Source organism: Falco cherrug, chromosome 6, assembly GCF_023634085.1.
Source record: "Falco cherrug isolate bFalChe1 chromosome 6, bFalChe1.pri, whole genome shotgun sequence".
Lineage (NCBI taxonomy): Eukaryota > Metazoa > Chordata > Aves > Falconiformes > Falconidae > Falco > Falco cherrug.
The window spans coordinates 8667854-8689448 of NC_073702.1; the positions used below are offsets into that span (position 1 = coordinate 8667854).

Sequence of the window (21595 nt, forward strand, 5' to 3'; positions counted from 1 at the left end):
ACAAAACTAAGGCACATCATTGTAGACCTAAAACTAGATAAAGGTCTTGGTATAGAACAGCAGAAAGAAAAAAAAAGCTTAAGATTTCACCTGATCTTTTCAGACCCAAAGACGGCAAAGATCATAGAAAGAGCCAGAAGTCATAGTAAAGCAGTTTCCAAGCACAAGTCTGATTAAATCCTGCCCCCTGCTTTGGTGCAAAGAACATTTAATTCTAACATTATTTTGAACCCTGAAGCATGTTTCTCTTTCAATACTAAAGCAAACATTTGGTCCACGTAATGTGCATTTACTCTTCACATATGATACAGAAAAATATATACAATCAGAGGAAAACCGTAGGCCTTTAAAAAAATTAAAGAACAAAGTCATCGTCATCTGCATTTAAGCTGCTGTTGTTAGTGGGACTTTTTTGTTTGTTGTGGTTTTAAATTATCATGCATTATTTCCTTACCTTGCAAACTGTCTCTGTATCCCAGGGTAAGATGGTCCTCAGATCAATAACTTCACAGGACACACCAAGCTTTTCTTGAGCCATTGCTGCCACCTCTTTGATCACATGTACCTATAAAGGCAATATATTATCACCAAGTAAACATTTAATTCCTGTTTAAGATGTTCTAAATTACGCATAATAAATACAAGCAACAACTTAGCATATTGCCTGTATGTTTAGCAGAAACATTTTTATTCTGTAATCTAATCAGCATTTATTGCTCAGTTCATTCTTCTTATTTACTAACACTATCCCTAATATTTTGGCACCACTTCAAAAACTAACTTCAGATAAGGATCACTAAAAAACACCCCAACTGTTGCTTTCTACAGAAGTATCTTTCAGAGAACAGTATCAGGTCTCACCATTTTATATTTGTACTCAGTTTGGTGTTTAGGATAGGGTTTTTCTAGGACTGTAACTTAGCTAAGACCCAAATATACCAGAGTAATGTATCTTGATGTAGCAGTCACGTGATGAAGCATTATGTACATTCAAAAAAATATTCCTAACCACACTCACTACAATTTACTGGAAGTGCAATAGATTACAACGTGATAATCTCCAATGCATTATTTTACGAACAGTTGGGAGAGAGAGCAAGAACCATGTGAAACAACCTATAAACATCCAGTCCTGACCCCCACAATCAAAGCATATTGGCACTAATGCGACCATTCACTGGCCTTCCAACAGAGCTGGAATATACATATATATATATATATATATATATATGTGTATATATACATACACACACACACACCCCACAAAGTATTCCCCTCTAGCAAGAGGCTTGTAAAGAATTAGAATACACACTATTTACTATCTACCAGTAAGACCATGTATTTAGCAGCATATGTAAGTGCAAAGTAGATTTAAAACTATCCACGTCTGTTAGAAACTTTCTCATAAGGTATGTTATGATATGAACAGAAAAGAAGAGATTATATATAAATTACAAAAAATAATAACAGTATGTTTATTATACATACATTATACATATTATATACATTCAAAACTGTATCTTGACATTATACAACACTTAAGCAAACTTATTGCAAGTACTGGCTTCCCTAAAACAAACATCAGCAACCAAATGCTCCAACATGGAAAACAACATGTTGACAACAACTCAGATTATCCTCCACAAATACCTCGGCAAAAAGTATTTGCTCATGAGATACGAGGGTAAAAAAAGAATTTCTCAGTATGATGTTGTCAATAAACTCTGATGTTTTCCTTACTGTTAGAATGTTTCATACTACAGGTTTGGACTGAGACAGATGGCCTCCACTGAGCAACTTCTAGGCACAGGTAAGGGGCTAGAGGCCAAGGTCCATCCCCAATAAGCAATGTGGATGAGGTCACTTGGCCTGGAAGGCAACAGAATTTAACAATATGGACATGGTTAGGCAGTGTCAGTGCCTGAGGGTCACAGAACTGAGCAAATTCTACAGAGAACAAAAATTATGCTGAAACAACATTACTAAGGATTTAAACACGCATCTACATAATGCAAATATGAATAGCTCAATACCAAAGGGCTATTTTAAGAGGTAAATAGATATAAGCATTGTAATAATAAAAAGAAAATACAGCCTGCAGTATTTTTGTTTAAGCTTCTAATACATCTGTGACTGTAATAAAAGGGTTTGAGAATTTTCAACATGGCACATCAGATGGACGTTTTTGACGTTTCGCTGGTGTTTAAGTGAGAATGTTTACCTAGTTGACAGAGGATAAGAATTAGTTGATGACAACAAAAGACTGCGCACAACTGGAGAGAAACTAAAAGCCTTTCCTGTCTCTCATTAGTACCACCCAGAAAAGCAACCATCAGGCAACCTCACCAGAGCAGCAGCTGCCACGCAGCTACTTAACATCTAAAATCATATGGTAAGTAACCAGTGAGTACGTGCACTCTGCCTATTGACAATAAACTCTGGATTAGTTGCACATGTAGCAAGCAAGTTCCAAGTTTATGTCCACAGCCTGCAAACACTCTCAGCCCAAACTCACTGAACATACTTGATCTGCAGAAGCCTGACACATCCAGAGCACGTTGGATTTACTGCATATGCACTAAGCATCTGTCCCCACGCTGTATTATACTGCCACACCCGTGGTTTGGTCAGCTCCTAAACTTGAATTAAGGCTGCACATCTGCCCTATTGCTATTCACATCAAAAGAACCGCCTGTCTTAAGACTTGGCCTACACTTTCCAAGCTTCAAAGCACACAGGTTTTTTGAAGGATATCGCTCCAAGTCCTGTCTGTACTACTGTCTACTGGGTCAAGTCAGGATATTATTAAATCTCCACAGCCAGATTTCAAGCCATTACTTTATCAGTTCAATTTCTGGGAATATGAAGAACACCAAGATTTCATCCAAATGGAGCAAAAAACTTGCACTTTCCAAAGGAAATATGAAGAGCTATAGGAACTCTCTTCTGCAGGAGAAACTAGCACAAGTAAAGATACTGAAGGAGTGCATAATTTAACACCAGTGCAAAGTATCAAAGGCTAATAGAAATAACCATAGATAAAGGTGATCAATTAGTCTGACAAGGAAGCCTATCACAGGAAAACACTGAAGATTACAGATTTCAAACTAAAAGAAAAAAAAAAAAACACACAAGAGGCACAACCCCAGCAATCAGTTCAATACTCTTGTGATGAAAGTTATAACATACCTCTAAAAGCTTCTCAGATATAATTAGACAAAGAAAACAGCAATTCCTTGATTATAGATTAAAGGTAATGAAAAGAAATGGTAATTCCAAACTAGACTCAAATTTCTTTTCTTTAGTTCTTGAAAACAAACACTTGTTTTCTTACCAAATATTTCAATATTTGCACATCTTAATTTGGGGGGGGTCCAATCATGTTTCTGCACAGCTTTGAAATCTATCTGTTAGAATCAATATTATACCAATTCCTATTTGTATTAAATGTTCAGTGAATTTTAACTCTCTGTATAAAGGGAACCCCAAAATGCATTTTTTAAAATCATGCAGCAAAAATTTATATTTTTCTTTCAACATACTACTTTGAAGTCTCCCACTGCCTTCCTCACAGTCACATCTCACCACTACACTCTTAAATACAGCATTTTCATAATCACCGATAAATTATTAACCTCCTGTACAGGTACCTCTTACATTTCCCAAGTCGGCTTCAACTAAAAATTAGTAAAAACTTACACAATAAAAAACGAGTTTTGTATAAATATAAACATTGGTAATCAATTTATTCAAGCATATAGTGGTGGAAGACGCACAGAGTTTATTGTCTGGCACTTGAGCCTGAATGCAACACTATTCAAACATCACCTCACCCTTAGCTTAGGCTTTGCTGGATGACAGCTACCTTGTAAGAGCCTTACCAACCTGAGTGCCCCAAGCAACCAGTGTCACATCACTGCCAGTCTGCAGCACCTCAGCTTGAGACAGTGGAATGTTGTACGGCTCCACAGGAACTTGTTCCACTGAATAAATAAAAACAAAGGAAAAATAAGGAGTAGATTCCTTTATTTAGTATCGCCCCATAAAAGTATACACTAAAAATTTTCTTCAACGTTAATGTCATCTAAAAACAAAATCACATTGAGTATTAGGCTTATTTCAAACGTAATTAAGAATATTTTTAATTATACTGCTAAAAACACATTCAGTACAGTCTTTAATTTATGTTACATACCACAGCAATAAGATAAATATATATACAATAATGATAGTAGTAAGTCCTGTACCCTAAATCAAAATATCAGCTTCAGCTATGGAGAAGGACACTGCTACAATGGATAAAAAAAATCTCAACTAATTGCTGTAGTTAATTCTAATAAGCATCAAGACTTGAAATTATACTTCAATACTCAAGACGAGAAAGAAAAGCTGTGCTAGTACCCTCCTGATATGTCAGAAGAATTCTTCACAGTTTTTTATGTCTAAATAGAGAGAAGTTTTCAGAACCTACACTGAAAGAGTCAGCAAGAACTTGTAATTATAGCAGTTTTAAATTAGGCTAAATATTTTTACTATCTATTCACCAAAAGTACATCACAATTAGAAAGAGTAGACAAAAATTATGCATCTTGTCTTCTCTAAGACCTTTAAGGTACCTCCACTCAACAGAAGACCCATTTACTATTTTTCAGACGGAAATGTTAGGTCAGTTGTGCTAGTTTTGAATCAATGCTCCAATGCACTATTCGTTGAGTGGTTTAATGATTAACGCTATGATAAAAGGCATTCATGTATAATATTTTAAATGAAATATTGTTCTGATGTAAAGGTGAACTTGTCTATGCACCAGAAGGACATGCTCTGGACACGCTCCAGCACCTCAGTGTCTGTCTTGCAGTGAGGGGCCCAAACCTGAACCCAGGATTCGAGGGGCGGCCTCACCCGTGCCCAGTACAGGGGGACAGTCACTGCCCTGGTCCTGCTGGCCACACTGTTGCTGATACAAGCCAGGATGCTGTTGGCCTCCTGGCCACCTGGGCACACCGATGGCTCATGTTCAGCCGGCTGTCGACCAGCACCCCCAGGTCCTTTCCCACCAGGCAGCTTTCCAGCCGCTCTTCCCCAAGCCTGTAGCGCTGTGTGGGGTTGTGGTCACCCAGGTGCAGGACCCGGCCCCGAGCCTTGCTGAACCTCATGCAACTGGCCTTGGCCCATTGATCCAGCCTGTCCAGACCCCGCTGCAGAGCCTTCCTGCCCTCAAGCAGATCAACATTCCCCCCCAACTTGGTGTCATCTGCAAACTCACTGAGGGTGCACTCGATCCCCTCGTCCAGATCATCGATAAGGACATTGAACAGGACTGGCCCCAGTGCTGAGCCCTGAGGAACACCGCTTGTGACCAGCCGCCAGCTGGAGGTAACTCCGTTCACCACCACTCTTTGGGCTCGGCCATCCAGCCACTTTTTACCCAGTGAAGGACACACCTGTGCAAGCCATGTGCAGCCAGTTTCTGCAGGAGAATGCTGTGGGAAATGGTGTCAAAGGTTTCACTGACGCCCAGGTAGACAACATCCACCCCATCCATATAGGCAGGTCATCTTGTCATAGGAGATAGTCAAGCATGACCAGCCTTTCATAAGCCCATGCTGGCTGGGCCTGATCCCCCAGGGAAGGGGAAGAAGGCACTCTATTTGTTAATGTATTTCATAGCTCATAAAGTAGGTATTGAGATCCTGCTGCACAAAATTCCTTCTTGAAATTATGATAAAGAATCCTACCTAGGGATACCAGCAGAAGAAATTAAGCATTTTTTATTTTTCCTTCGTTGGTATGGCAGATCCAGTAGAAGTAGAATGATCTAGGGTTTTTTTCTGGCTTACAAATTATAAACGTAACATTTCAATAAATCAAGTAGTCAATGTTTGGTTGTTTTTTTTAATTACAGTATTCTTTTTTTTTGCTAGTAGTAATACATAAATACTACAAGTTTCACAGAATCACATAGTCCAAGCCCCCTGCTCAGAGCAAGGTCACCTTGACCTGGTTGTTCTCAGGGCCATGTCCAGTCAGGCTCTGACTATTTCCATGGTCAGGGACTCCACAGCAACTTCTCTCTGTGCAACCTGTTCCTGTGTTTGACAACCCTCACAGTAAAAATGTTTTTGCCTGTGAAGTGAGAAGTATCTCACTTCACCTGAACAGGCACCGAGGAAACACATATTAACTAAATTATTCTTCCTAAAAACAGAACAGGACCTTTTTTCCCCCCGGCATAATTCAAGAACACACGTCCATTCAATCCAAGAAAACAGAAAAAAATGGAATTTTAAACACAAGATTCTTTTAAACATATCACAAAATCAGATCTCTTTATAAACAATTATTTTTAATGTACTAAAATATCAGTGTCTTCCTGTAATCATTTCTTTGAGTGGCTAAAGGAATACAGGGTGAGGAAAGAAAAAGGGGAAAGGCACATCCAGCCCTTGCTCACTCCACATTACTAGTTGACAGTAAAGCAGACCAGGCTTCTACGGCTTTTGCACATTATGAAACCCTCTGGCAAATGAAAGCAGAGATCCTAAAAGATAATTATGAAACCCACAATTATACTAATTGGCACTGCATAGCTGCCTTTTTGATGCGAAGGTCACCTACATGAAACCTGGAGAACAAGAACCTTATAAAGATGCCACAGGACCTTCAAGTAGAAACCCAGGCAACTGACATGAACGAGAAGGTTTTGAAGTGACAGTGGGATGCACCAGAGGAAGAACTGGACAGTGTACATGATACAAACAGCTCCTTCTCTGTCTAATAGTTTTATGCACTCAGGGGAATTAAATATAACATCCAATTACACAAATTAACTGATTTCTTATTATAGCTAAACCATTCTGTAACAAGATGTCTATTGGATGAGCTCATCTAGAATTCTTGACTTTATTAAAAGCAAAATTCAGCTTGTCAAGAATTCTTAGGGAAGTCCAGATTTGGCAGGATTTTATTCAAATGCCTGCCTTCCTCCACTAGCAATGGTGAAAAGCAGCATATGAAATTATGCTGTGCATATTCTTCCATAATAATTAACCAAACCAGGATGACAATGTTTATATACAAAGCAGCCCATTCATCTATTATTGAAGATATAAATATTTCAAATACAGATTTCAAATAAAGCAATCAACAAACAGTTGTAATTATCAGAGAGAAAAGGCCATCATAAGTTAATTTTAAGAGGCTGCACCATCTGTTGCTTTTTCTGGAAGAGAAGTCTGAACACTAGAAGGAAAACATGTTTTCTCATCTTACCTGTCCTGTCTCTATAACAACCACTGATGCAAGTCATATTTATTTCTACACCACCGATGTCATATATAGTACAATTAAATGAAACTGAAAAGGTCAAAAAACATCAGAGTAGGTTCTCCACAAGATGTCTGAACCTGATAATGTCAAGGTGACTCATCTTCTCCTTTGATTCATAACTATTATGTGCTCTTGACACTGCACAGGCTGTTAACTACTTTTTGTAAATCAAAGCTTCCTTTTTATTTTTAATTCAGGTATTTTCTTAGTATCTCTGACATTTAGGGGGACATCACCATCGCACCTTCACTAACATTATAATCTAAGTTAACCAGTAACAGAATTCTCTCTATATATGTGTACTTGTATATTTAACTCCGGGCTTTTACCCAGAAAGGCTTACATTTCTTTGCTCCTTTCTGATTTTATACAAGACAAATTAACATACACAAAACTGATGACCACTGTAAGGTTATGTGGGAGAAGTAAGCGTCTGCTCCCTTAAGGGTGTCTGGACATGGATCTTTTCAATGCAAAAGGGGATAACAGGAAGAGGGAGAAGCCATAAGGAAGAACACACAGAGGCACAAGCCTACCCAACAAACAACGAGGAAAGCAGTAACAAGAACCAAACCTGCTCAGTCCCACTTATCAGTAAGGGTATGGGGAATGTGGGAGCGTTTCTTTCAGTAATATCATCTGACAGAGGACCTTGTCAAACAGGATGACAGAGAAAAAGGAGAAGCTATAAACAAAATATACAGAGACACAAATGAGACAAACATAACAGAGACAAAGACCAAAACCAAACCTGGTCAGGAACACTGAGTGAAGGGCCATCAAGAAGCTATGGGCAAACCAGGACTTTGCAACTGGTAAGCACACAAACCTGAGGGTCCAGGGTGCTGGGGGGTGGGGTGTGTGCATGGAACTACACCAGCTGATGAAGGCATGTGAAGGTGAAGGGGACTGGGGACGAACAAGGTGGGGAAGAAATAGAAAGGGTTATAAAGGGGCCAGTTGCACATAAAATGGGGCCAGTCAGCACGTAGCCTGACTGATCCCTCTGCCTCACTACGGTGGTCAGTCCTAGCTTCTTTTGAAATCTTACCCTGTGCACGTGGTGTGTGCTACCAGGACCAAGCGCCAGCTGCTGGTGAGACCAGCACGAGAAGACAAGACACTGGGCCAGCAACAGCACTCAAACCAGGGTGCAGGCACACTGGGCCTGTGGTATTGTCTTGGCCACCAGCTCCTGGGGTGGGAACAGCATGTCTCCCAAATACCAGCTGCTGGAAGGGACTGGAGTGAGGCAACTAAAAGGCTGTTCTATCTCCTGTGGGAACCATGCAGGGCTGCTAGACTGGCCAAGATCCTCCACTCAAGAGTTTTTAAAGAAAAAGAGCTATCCGGGGGAGAAAAACACTGTCATCTCCACTCCACATATGTACAACCAAGCTGGTAGTGGCACTGCCATAACTGTCCAAGAAAGTAAATAAGGAGTAAGGGTGAGCACTCCGAAGAGCCCAGGCACAGGCAGGAACAGCAAATCCTCTGCTAAACAAACTGCTAGTAAGAGGGGTGACTCTGCAAGAGAAATATGCAGTCCTGACTGTGGGCTTAGCCACAGACGCAGCACTGTACTGCTTCAGAGTATGGGAAGAAGAAATCTGCAATCATTAGCTACAGCTACACATACTAAGTATACTCCTTTTCCAATCTAATTACCACTTTATATGTTTTGTATACAGATCTACACAAACATATACATATAGCTAACATGTTATATATACACCTATAAACAAACACATGTATCTGTACATAGGGACTATTTCAAATTGGTTGCACATTAAAGCTAATGCATAATATGGAACTTAACAATTCTATTTCATTCAAACAAAACAGATAGTTCTCTTCTGTAACTTTCAAAACCTACTATTAACAGACACTGAGGCAAAGTTTAAGATCTTCACTTTAAGTCCACTCCCTGTTTTTGATGTTACTAGGTCTCTTGGATATCTAAGGTGTGAGTTACTTTTTGAATGAACTGGAAAACATTTTCAAGATGTTCTTGCAAAGCTATTCTTCACTTAGGACGTTGCTTTTTCTCCTCAGTTCATCACAGTGTGAATGTGGTAAAATTAAGACAATGCTACTTCAACACCCACCTTTCTCCCAGGGGTGATTAAGGTGAAGATTTAAGACCTAGTTTTATTCTTGTATCTTGTGTGGGAAAAGGCATGTTTGGATAGCAAATATTCACATGGAAACAACTGCTCACTTAATAACATGGTTAGTTTTACCTCATGTCTGAATAGGCATACAACATACTTGAATAAGCACATCTGTGTTCATTTGGAAAGACATCCACCTAAATGCATTATTCAAAGCAAACAGCAAGCAATCACAATATCCATGTGATTGTCGCATTGAAATATTTTGTGCTACAGCTCTGATCTACCTTGGAGACCAAGCAAATGTCAAAACATTTATGAAGATTATTTTGTACAATGTCTTTACTGTTGGGGGCCCGGGGGGGTGGGAATCTATGCTTGCATCTTGAAAAACCTGCCCTGTCATCAACAAGCAAAAAAACCCCCACACCCAAACCCAAAAAACACCTTGAAAGCAATTGGTAAGCCTATATATAGCTCCTTGAAGGTATGCATTAAATGCAAAATCACAAGGTTGGTTCTGCACAAGAGCTTTCATAAAACAGCAATGACCTGGCACCCTGCCTAACATTCTCAAAAAGCAACTTCAGTATCGATCTACCTTAGGATATATAAGCTATCTTCCATCACTAGCATCCAACAGCTAATTTCAACAGGAACAGCAACACCGGGGGCAGAAGCAGAGGGCATAGGTTTTTGTTTGGTTGGGATGTAGTAGTTGTGGGGATTTTGTCATTTTTTGTTTTGTTTGTTTTAAACAAAGCATTAGTAGCTTCAACCCACACAAACAAGGACAGACATCCTGTGTTTTAAAGGCTATCCCATCTACAGCCTATTTTCAGCTGAAATTTCAAAGATATTAACAACTCTGAATAAAATATTACAGATAGCTGTTTAGAGCAGGGGTCCTCGAACTTTTTAACCAGGGGGCCGGCGCGGATGAAGTGGCAGGAGGCCATCTGCGGCTGCTTGGTTTCCCCCCAACCCCCGGCGGGGGGGTCTGTAAATACCGGGGGCCGGACTGAGGACCCTGGGGGGCCATTCCCGGCCCGCGGGCCGTAGTTTGAGGACCCCTGGTTGAGAGGCTCAAATGCCGACATTACTTTTACAGATAGAAAATACTGCTCATTATAATCTTCAAAACCTAATTTTTCAATGAAGTCTTTACACACCCCCTGTAACATCAGTCATGACATTGTCTGCAACAAACACGTCTGTTCACATGAAGCTAGAACTAGAAAAGAAATGTATGGTAGGGGCAATATAATTTCATTATTCAATGCCTTAGCCATCGTAGAGGAAATAAAGAAAATTAGGGGGTTTTTGTCTGGAACAATGAGGTCCCAGGTCTTGGATGGGGATTTATACCTTATTATACTACTAATATACCACCTTTCTCCTAAAAAATATATCAATGTTAAACTGGAAGTTTCTGGTGGAAATCAATGACTAAAAAAACCACAGGTAATGTCTCTGAAAAATCAGGCTATCAGAATATAGGAAGAAACCAGAGTCTTTCAGAAATTGCCAACATCATCTTGCAGCAACACCGCAGTTAGTTATCAACCAAAACAAATAGCATTAACCACTATTTCAGCACGTCTTTTACTCAAGATTTCAATCGCAAGGTTGATTTATGTTCACCAGATGATCCAGCAACTGCTTTCAAGTTAATTTCCTCAAACAAAAACCTCCCTATATTCTCAGTGTGTATTTGTGACTTGTAAACACTGAGGTAAAAAAGGGCTGTTTTAAAGACACAACAAATTTCAGCTTCCATCTTTTTCTCTAATAGGACTCAGACTCAAGTTCCTTTTACAAACTACTTCATCTAAACAAAGGGTCGGAGGTATTTATTGCTAAATTTCAGTAAGCTCTCAAAACACACTCAACTTAAGAAATGCAACACTCTCTGGGTACATCACACCACAATAAAAATAGCAGCACTTTACAAATACATTGCTAATGGAAATTCTGGACTTTTTTTGAAAATATAGAAGCAAATAAGCCATTTCCCTGGTAAAAATCCTATTTGTTCCTGAGTTACTCTGCTATTTTTTGTAGCTTTGATGTCTGCTTTCTAAATCTTTCCCTTGATATTTTTTGGTTCTGTTCTCTAGGAAGAAGATAAATTTACTAACAAACAAAATGGATGTACTGATGGAAAAGTGATGTTAAGAGGTCCCAAGTAAAATACAAACATTTTGTCCTTCACTCATCACCAGTTCACACAGTCAACTTATAAATTGATTAACGGATTCAGCCATAGTTGGTGTATCAAGCTGTATGACATAGAAATGCTGGAGGTAAGTGATGGCTTGAGTCCTGTTTTACCAGCTCATCCACCCACTCTGCCTGCCTCCACATGCAATATTTGCTTTCATCCATTATCTGTTCTCAGTCCAGTTTCTCTAGTCCAAAGTAGTAACAAGCTTTTTTTTTTTTTTTTACAATGACCTCAAGCACTCTCATCATCAAATTACTCTGTTCTTGTATGTTACGCATAATAACTGTTAAAACTTCTATGAAGCAAAAAATGCACTATGACTGAAACAAATGAAAAATAATGGCACTTGCACCTCCTTCTACGCAAGATTAAAATCTAAGGGGGCAGATTTTCACGACTGTTAGAAATCAAGCCCTCAAAAGAAATTTTAACTTTGGGAAAATGCTGATGGTGAAGTTCAGTTCTTTTGGAAATAAACATCTGGAAACTTTTTTCAGTAACTAGAGTTATCAAAAAGAAAGCAGTTTAACTTCTATCAAATTTATATTGCAATTTGATAAAGGATAATGCTCTTAGTTCTGGGGGTTTTTTTAAACCATGACTGTACAAAGCATTCCACTTCCAAAGTTAACTGAATGTTATGAATGAATATGAATCAGACTGTAAACGTTCATTTATCTTTGCAGCCAAATTTAGAGATCTTACTCAGTTTTCACACTTCCTCTAAAAACACAAACTCCAAACATAGCTAGAGACAAAACAAGTCAAGACTTCTGCTACATTGTTTCAATTGTGACTATCAACATATATGCGCAAAAAAAAGCGTGTTCCTTTATTGGAAAATACAGGATATAAATCTTTACCTGCGGCTCTGTAAAGTATTTTAGGTTCAAAGAATATGCATGGATTTTTGTCCTCTATGCATGACAGCAGCAGTCCTTTGGCCTGAAGAGGACTCCTTGGAATAACAATCTGTAAAGATATTTTTTAATAGTTTACTTAAACTGCAATTCTTCTACAAGCTTCCTCAATTAATATCAAAAACCAAGCAATTATTCACTTTAAATAAACTTGTGTACAGATTGAGCAGTTCTTAAAGTGAATTAATATCAGTGCTACATAATCATAGACCCCAATTTTATTTTGTTCATTGAGGAGGCTTGAATAGCTCCCCTCTACACCACGATTTAGATACTAATGAACTTCCCTCCAATAAAGTTGAACTAACATTTTAACAATAACATTGAGGTAAACTGAACAAAAGAAAATCAGTTGGATTAAAAAAAAATACGTTAGTTTAGTAAAATTAATGTAGATATATGACAAAAAAAATTCAACTGAGTGATCCTCACTTGGTTGGATAAAGATTCATCAGAGCAGGACTGGAAGATATTCAGACTTAGTCCAGTACGTTTTGAAGACAAAAAAAGAAAACAGCTATTTAAAGTTGACTTCCTTTGCTTATGGTGAAAGCCTGAAATTTTTTGTTCATTTTGGAAATTAACAAATACCAAAAAAATACCTGAAACTATTATCAAGCAAAGAGAAAACTAAGCAAGGCTTCCTTCCAGATGCAATCTGAAAACTTGGAATGAAAAAATATAATTGATTTCCCAACAGAAGAGTCAATTTTGGATGACCTAAAAGAATGTTGGTTATGAACAGGAAGTTACGAAATTATCACAATTTAAATGAAAATACAACCAAAGAGCTCAATTCCCTCAAAGCAGAAGGACTAGCTAATTTACATTCCAGAGATCAAAAAAGCTGATACATGCACCATGTCTACTAGCAAACATTTTTATAGCTGTGAAGTTAGAAGTGGCCCCTTCTGACTGAAAACATTTTCAGCACATTTTTAAAGAAAAAAAAAATCCATGTAACTACAGACATGTTAGCTTACTGACTCCAGGAGTTTCCAAGGTTTCAAAATATTTTTGAGATTAAGAACATTTAATTATACAAAAGTAACAGAAAAGAGTCCAAACACCACCTAAATCTGCTATCACATCAAATTAACTTGATAAGTGATTCTTCTAAACAAGGAAGAAGTAGTCTATTAATATTTCACCAAAGCATTTGGTAACAGACACATGGGAAATTACCCAGCTGATGGATGTTACTAGTGCAGCTTCTTATGGGTCATTTTTAGAACAGACTTTATTTACCTTATTCATTTACAATGTTAAGTTGAAATATGGTAATGAAAACTATTCAAAAGCTGAGTCATCACCGCTGCAGAGGATGATACCAAAAAGACCTAGTTAACATTGAGAACATGACTGACAAAAGCAAAAGCAAACCAAACAAAACATACTGAGAAGTCACACATTTAAGAACTACATTTTTGTTATAAATTTAGAAGTCAGCAGTAAAAATTCAGATTTAAGTTTATCATCTGCTGAAAGGATGACTATGACACTATGCAGTACAGCCCTAAAAATGTAAAATAACATAGCCAAGGAAGCGTTAATTCTAATGCAAAAATCACTGCTAGAAACTCAGCTGGAATACTTCATGACTATATCAACTGTTCTGGAAGAAAATGAAACAGGTGCCAAAAAAGCTTCAGAAATTGTTAACACCTCTTTGATAGTTTGAGTTGTTTAGCCTAACAAAACAAAGACTAAAGGGAAAACAATTGTTCTCTTAGTATATTAAAGGGAAGATGAAGAACAGGTAAGTCAAATATACAAGTTAGTCAGGAACAAATTTATGCTGGAAACGAAAAGAAAGCTTCTAGCCATGACAGCAAATATCCTGGAGCAGTCTTACAATGGAATGAAGAGTGTCAATACAGTAATTTTGGAAGACAGACTGATCCATTAAGATATACGTCCTCACCACAGTACACAAAAGATACAATCAACTAGCAATGTCCTCGTCACCCCAACAGCCTTGTCTTAAGTACTAATTGATTACAGTCCTTCCCTTGAACAGCCAGGGTTGTACAAACTCCCTTTTGCTTGGGAAATCCAAACCCCACTTTTCACTTAAGAAAAACACAAAATAAAGGTCTTAAGTCAGGAACCTGCCACAGCGTTTAATAAGAGGGCAGTTTTGAATATCCCTCTCCCCAAAGATCAATCCTACCCTTCCCAGATTGTAATACATGGTCTTTCCTCCAGCACTTTGGAGAAAATATGCAGAGATACGGGATTTTTGCAAGTGCATCTGAACCACAAGTTCATTTGCATTTCTGGATTCATATGTCAAGTGCTGGCATTGGATTCATTCAAAAAAAGACCTACAAACTTGAAGATAAGGCCTTCAAACATTAATAACTGCATTAATGAACAGCTTCACCAATAAAAAAACTGAAGGAACAATATTGTTTTCTCAAAAATACAAAATTCTAAAGATAGTCCAAAATACCTGTCCATCAAAAACTAGCATATTTTTCTACCAGATCCACAGAATTTAGTGTGCCTTTTACCTTTAACTGAGATGACAGCTGTTAGTGGTAGCAACCTATTTTAGACTTCACCCAAGAAAAAGTGAAAGAAAATGAAAAAACAAGAAGAAAGATCATAGATGAGAGAAAAGTAATCATATAAAATTCTGACTAACTTATTCAGAAAATTAAGCACAGTAGCACTAGGTTGCTATGAATTAGAAAGAATTTTGATCATTGGAGTGGACCACTAAATCTCAGCACTTGGTTCAGTATAAAATGATTTGGGACTGACCAAGATGATCAGCATAAATTAGCTAGACCTGGCATCAAGTATATTAATCTGGTAAGTTATCTTGTGCTTCCATATGGTAATAAACTACTCTGGTTTTTAAACTAGCTCAAGAAACCATTTGATTCAATTACATGGCAAAAGACTTTGTAGATTGCATTTGTCTATATTAGGAAATATTTTCAAGTTCAGAACAGGAACACATCAAAGATCATAAAGAATACCCAAAGACAAAAATACATTCTGGTTCTCAAACATCATGAAATAAATAAAACGTGAATAATACAAGATTTTAAGTCAAGAGAAACAAGTAGGAGAAATGGCTACGGCCTCCCTGTAAATGAGTAATACCAGAGGCTTTAGAACACCAAAATTATATATAGACAATAGATTAAACAGATAAACAATGAACATATGTCTTAAGCAAAACCAGTAATTGTATGCTGAAGTCTTCCACGCTAATCAAGCTATGAGTTGTTTCGCAATGGACTGGATGCCTACTAACCCAGAAGTGCAAGTCCATAGACAAAAATTTGCTCAGAAAAAAATGGAGAGCTGGCAGACATTGCTCTCTTAAACCTAGGATGACTAGATCCCATCGCTCCCTCTTCTCCAGGAAAGTTGTATCTATCTAAGCAGCACCAGGAATCTTAGCTTCAAGGGATGCCACTGTCTCATACAGCAAGACAGTTGTCATGCAGAGCATCACAGAATGTTTAAGGTTGGCAGGGACCCCCAGAGGTCACCTGATTCAACACCCCTGCTCAAGCAGAGCCACCTAGAACGAATTGCCCAGGACCACGTGCAGACAACCTGTGAACACCTCCAAGGATAGAGGCTCCAAAACCGCTCTGGCCAACCTGTGCCAAGTGCTTCCTTATACTCAGACAAAACCTCTCGTGTTTCAGTTTGTGCCACTGTCTGTCACTGTCATTCATATAAATGAATTCAATAACACACTTAAGACAGATGCAAAAAGAAAAAGGAAAGTACTATTCATTGCTGTTAGTTTTTAATTTCTGTACTATACTGGACATAAAACAGATGCAAAATGCATGCTTTTAGTGCAAAAAGCGCACAAATACAAAATGCTATGTCTGCTAAAGACTGCTCCAATAATACCTATAAATTCTCAAACACTTAATGCAGTTTAAGAACTGCTAGAAAAGTTTTTAATTAGCATAGTCAGATATTTTGTTGTGGACTGACTTCCATTCTTCCCCTGCCTGTACCCAGACTAACTGTAGTCCATTAAAAAACAAAACCCAAACAAACAAAATTAAATCTTCATAAAGTAAGAGCTACTGTACCTTTATTCCTGGACAGTGAGCAAAAAAAGCTTCTGGACTTTGAGAGTGATATAGTGCACCATGACCCACACAGCCCCAGGGGGCTCTGATGGTGAGGTTTCCACAATTAAACAGATCTCCAGAGCGGTAACGGTATTTTGCTGCTTCGTTAACAATCTGGGAAGATATACACAAACAAGTACCATTCAGTCCAATACCTTTAGTTATGCATCACCAAGCCTCTTAAAATACATGAGACGTAACTCCATCTGCACTATGCATAGAATTCAGAGGGCAAAGAAGAAAAGAAATCCTGCAAGTCAGTGGAAAGGCAAACATTTTCCAAGGTAAATGAAGCAATAATTTAGCATGTTGAAGTTAGAAGCCTAGGGCTCCAGAGTAGCCATATAACCCAGTTTCCCCTTTCCCATACTGTCAACCAGCCCAGTTCAAAACTGTAGTTTGCCCTGTGGACACTCGGCAAGCTGCAGAAGCATAGAGAAGTAAATGGGAAGACACAGCTGAGGAATTTAAGGCTGCTGAAGCCAACGCAGCCACAAAACCAAAAACAAAAACAGAGACATTTGCTTCAAACACATCTTTAATTTCCATTATTTAATGAGCCTTCAAACTAGCCCTGGCACCTTCCTGTTTACTTAAAGCATGCACAAATATTAGCAATACAGCTGTGGATGTATTAGAAAAAATTACAAATTCAAACCAAGTATTAATGCTAACAGAAGAGTAATTTAAACAGTCATAAGAATCCTTTTTACTTCTCTCAAAACTATTAGTACAAACCTGATCAAATGCTGGAAAAATATAATCTGCAAACTGGATTTCTGCAATGGCTGTAGCACCAGCAACAGCAACTCCAATACCAAAGCCAACAATTCCTTGTTCACACAAGGGGGTGTTGAAAACTCTGTCTTTACCTATAAAAAAAAAACAACACACAAAACACCACACACCACACAATTCCTTTAACACACCGTCTCTAAGTGGAAAACACAGCCCGAGAAATATTCAAGTTATAAACAAGTCACTTGCAATTAAGCATTAGGCTCTTTAGATGGGCTTTTTTTAGGTGTAGAAACAATAAGCATCCATTACAGGTAAAGATACTTTCATTTTAATTTGTACTAGGTCAGAGATGACAAGGAGAAACAAAATGAAAGGTAAGAACAGTTTCTATAGCTTACAGTGTTCTTAACACTTCAAGGACAACAGTATGTTCTTATGTATATACAGATAAGCATTCATATCCCCCCTCATGCTTATATGGGAAAGTAAAGAATACTTACAAGCATTCAAAAAAACTTACAATAAAGATAGTATTGTTACTTCCATTTTTTTCAGGCAGTCAAAACTAACTGTCCATACTCAAAGGCAGATGGATCTACAAGAGCATCTGTATGAAAGTATACTGCCTTTTGCCCACATTCTCCATAAGCAGTGCCCAGTCTTATCAGTGTCATCTTTTGTAAGGTAAGGCTGCACTTGCTACAGATTTAGTTTGTCTCCACTTCTTGTTTAGAAATAAACTTCCAAGAAACTTTTTGCATTCTTGTGACTTAGTCCTATTATTGCCTCTGGAGATAAAAAAAGTTACCACAGCTAGCTCAGTAATTAAAATTTTATTTCAGATCAACAAAATTATTGCACAGCTTTTGAAAGAAAGTGGGGGGTTGTTGTCTGGATGTCAAACACACCCAACATTATCTTGATCAACTCTGAATCACAGCAAAGCACCTGGCAGATTAGAGAACATTTTACAAGTAGAAAAAACTGCTAGCTCTCATTTCCAAGGTGTGTTAGCAAGCTGATCTCACTAATTTCCAGATGTGGGTCATCTGTACTTTGTTTCATATCTCCTGGAAGAAAAATAATAATCTCTGATGGTACTATGCTCAAAAGGTATTCAGACTGAGTATGTCTTAAGTGAGGATGTGAAAATGGCAGTAGCTTCGTGGCGCTGCCATTTATTCTTGCTGGGCATTTATTTTGCCAGCATGCTACAGTAACACTACGAGCCTGCGTATTTCTGTCCTTTCTTCCCTAGTGCTACCGATGTGTCTGGCACTGTCATTACATAAGAACAGCCCCAGCCCTGAAAAATTTTCATTCCAAGCAGCAGAAAGACAGAACGCTCTGGAGAACCCTGAACTGAGGAAGATATTTATTGAAGATGTAACTTGTTTCCATTGTCCTCATAATTCAAGTTATACTCACTTCTAACAGACATCAATTGTGTCTTAGCTTTACTGCCAAGAATTAACAAAAATCAGTTCAAAAAGCTTCACACAAGAATCATCTCGTCTCTTAAAAGCTGACTAGAGAATATTTTAGTCACATCAGTACCATGTTCCTCCCATGCAGAGTAAGAAGCTTTGGCTTTCAGGCCTATTTAATCCCATTTCTACAGAGTAAATAGATCAGTAAACTAATCCATAGGATGGAGAAGGAGAATAACGCCACGGACAGATGAAAGAACTTCTGTAACAAGGAGAATGCAAGATTATTTGAACCTAGAGAAAGCATATGCTGCGTAAAATGTTCTCATTCCTGCAGGATGGCTGTAATCTCAGTTTCCAAGCTATACAGCACCCTCTGGTGCACTCCATCCACTGACAGGTATCATGGTCAAGGAAAAAGGAATGTAAGTCGCAAATAGGCAGCTGCCCCAGGCCTTACCACCATCTGTGAAGGTGGGGAAGCCCTGCTTCAGATGCAACCACAAGAGCTGCCCCTGTACCTGTATCATCCATCTGTAACACACAAAACACTTGGCAAACACCTCCTTCCCTTTTTTTTTAATTTCATCTAGGGCTCTATGAATTGGGCATCTTGTTACCCTTCGCCTTTCACTGATGCATTTAAAATTTTAATTTAAAAGAACTCTCATTTTAATAAACTAAAAATGCATTAACATTACCAAGACGTATTACTTCCCTACTTCTTAAAAGTTGGCAGTGAAATATATTTCACTTCACTCGCTTACGTGATTTTGATACAGGATACAACCAGCAAAGAAAACACTGAAAAAAAAAAAATACTACAGAAGAGACCAAAGGAAAAAAAAGTAACAGTAAGTTTTCACAGTAAATTTTAGAATATGGCACTTTTATAATGAAATCAAATATTCAATTAGCTTTTTTCCTTCATTTGAATTTCTATTCAATTTTTAACACATACCAATTTACTGAAATGCAGGTAAGTCTGCTTTAAAACTCTACCACATAGCCTACATAAATAGACAATAAATAGTCTGATCAGAGGAAAAAAAATCCAGACTTTGAGAAGTGCCCAGAAGTCAAATCATATTAAACCTACCTAATCTTATTCTTTATGAACATATTTTTCAGATTACACTGGAATATTATAACACATTGGTCCCCTAAATAATTTTATACCATCACACAAATTGAAATATATTTGAACAATCCTGTAAAATAAGCTTTTAACTAATAATGGATTAAAACTTCAAAAATAATTCTTTAACATTAATTTGAGGTAGGTGAGTGAATTTAAAACATGTTAGATCCCCCACATTAGTATGCCACTCTGATTCAAACTACATAATACATCCTAATAAAACTGCAGAAATACTATTGAGATATTAAATTAGCAGCATGCTGCTGCTATCAGTGGAGTATGATGAAATAAAGTGAGACTCAATAAAAGCAAATGTGAAATATAACACGAGAGCTATAACATGATCAGCTTGAAACACCTAATTTGGACTTTCAGATCTAAAGGCATAATCCTGAATCATTATGACTTAAAACAGTAAAGAAAGAGCCAAGTAATTTCTCATTCAATGAGAATTACTCCGGAATAGTTGTGATTGTACAGTTAAAACAGTAATTCTGATCCATTAAAAGCACTTTACTGTTCATTAGATGAGAAAACAAGATAAAGAGTTTCAAGAGGTAGAGTCTTGAAGGACTTGCTTTTATAAAGAAAACAAAAAGATATACATATCATTAGCATAAAACAAATTATTAACTTCCCTGAACATCAGAAATTTCACGGCATCGCTTTAACCTTCTATTTTTATTGATATATGAAAATCATTACTAACATAAAATATTTAAACATTCAACATATAAGGGCATTAAGCCTACATATTTTTATCTATTTCGTATTTTTTTCAAAATGTGAAAAAGGCAGTCAATTTTGAAAAACAACCATTCGTATCATCCTTTGCAAACCAGCTGAGTCAAATTTCAGCTGAAATCACACTGAATCAGACAAATAACCCAGAGATACTTTGTCTTTCCTTATTTTATTTCCATACCAATGAAGAAATGTTTCCTAAAACGCAGTCTTCCATTACCTGTATCGGCCATGCAGCTCAAAACAAGCTAACACAAGCTCCATGAGCTGACTTGTCACTCCAGGTGAAAGTAGTACTTCTACATTATCTGAAACCAGATGCATCAGCCTCTGAAGACAGACATTATGCTGGTGTCCATTTCAATTAACCTGCCCAGCTTTATAAACACCCCTAGTTTCAGTCATCTGAACAGGTTAGTGCCCCTCTCCAAGTAGCGTGGGAAGCAATATGCCAAACCGGACTACGTGAAAAAAGGTTGATGCTTCTCATCTCTTTATCCCAGTAACTCAGGAAGACTAGATGTACGTTAAGCAAGTGAATAAATACTCTAGAAGTGTTGCCTGATCAGGTAAATCTGAAAACATTAAAAACATTATGGAAAAAACAGTATTTTATTAGAAGCCATTTTAAAACAATTACTTCATCCCCTGATCTATTTTTACTTAAATAAAAAAAGACTGATCTTTGATTTTCAGAACAGAGTTGAGCACCCTACAATCATCCAAATTACCACTGACCCTCTAAAAGGCAACAACTTTAAGGCAGTCTTAAAGTCATCTATCTTCTCATCCGCCAAGAATAAAAAGTTTCATAGCAACCTAACAGAACAT

General features: G+C 37.7%; 1 protein-coding gene across 4 annotated transcripts in view; it reads right to left on the reverse strand.

Annotated features, from left to right (window-relative positions):
• The window catches only part of BCKDHB (branched chain keto acid dehydrogenase E1 subunit beta), a 131915-nt gene that overhangs the window by 89957 nt on the left and 20363 nt on the right, over positions 1 to 21595 (reverse strand). For all 4 annotated transcript variants that reach the window (XM_055713796.1, XM_055713795.1, XM_055713797.1 and 1 more), the window contains exons 4-8: positions 17447 to 17580; positions 16667 to 16822; positions 12534 to 12642; positions 3886 to 3983; positions 455 to 565 (exon numbers count right to left, since the gene is read on the reverse strand). In XM_055713796.1, the coding sequence (XP_055569771.1) occupies positions 455 to 565; positions 3886 to 3983; positions 12534 to 12642; positions 16667 to 16822; positions 17447 to 17580 (608 nt within the window). The remainder of the gene's footprint in view (positions 1 to 454; positions 566 to 3885; positions 3984 to 12533; positions 12643 to 16666; positions 16823 to 17446; positions 17581 to 21595) is intronic.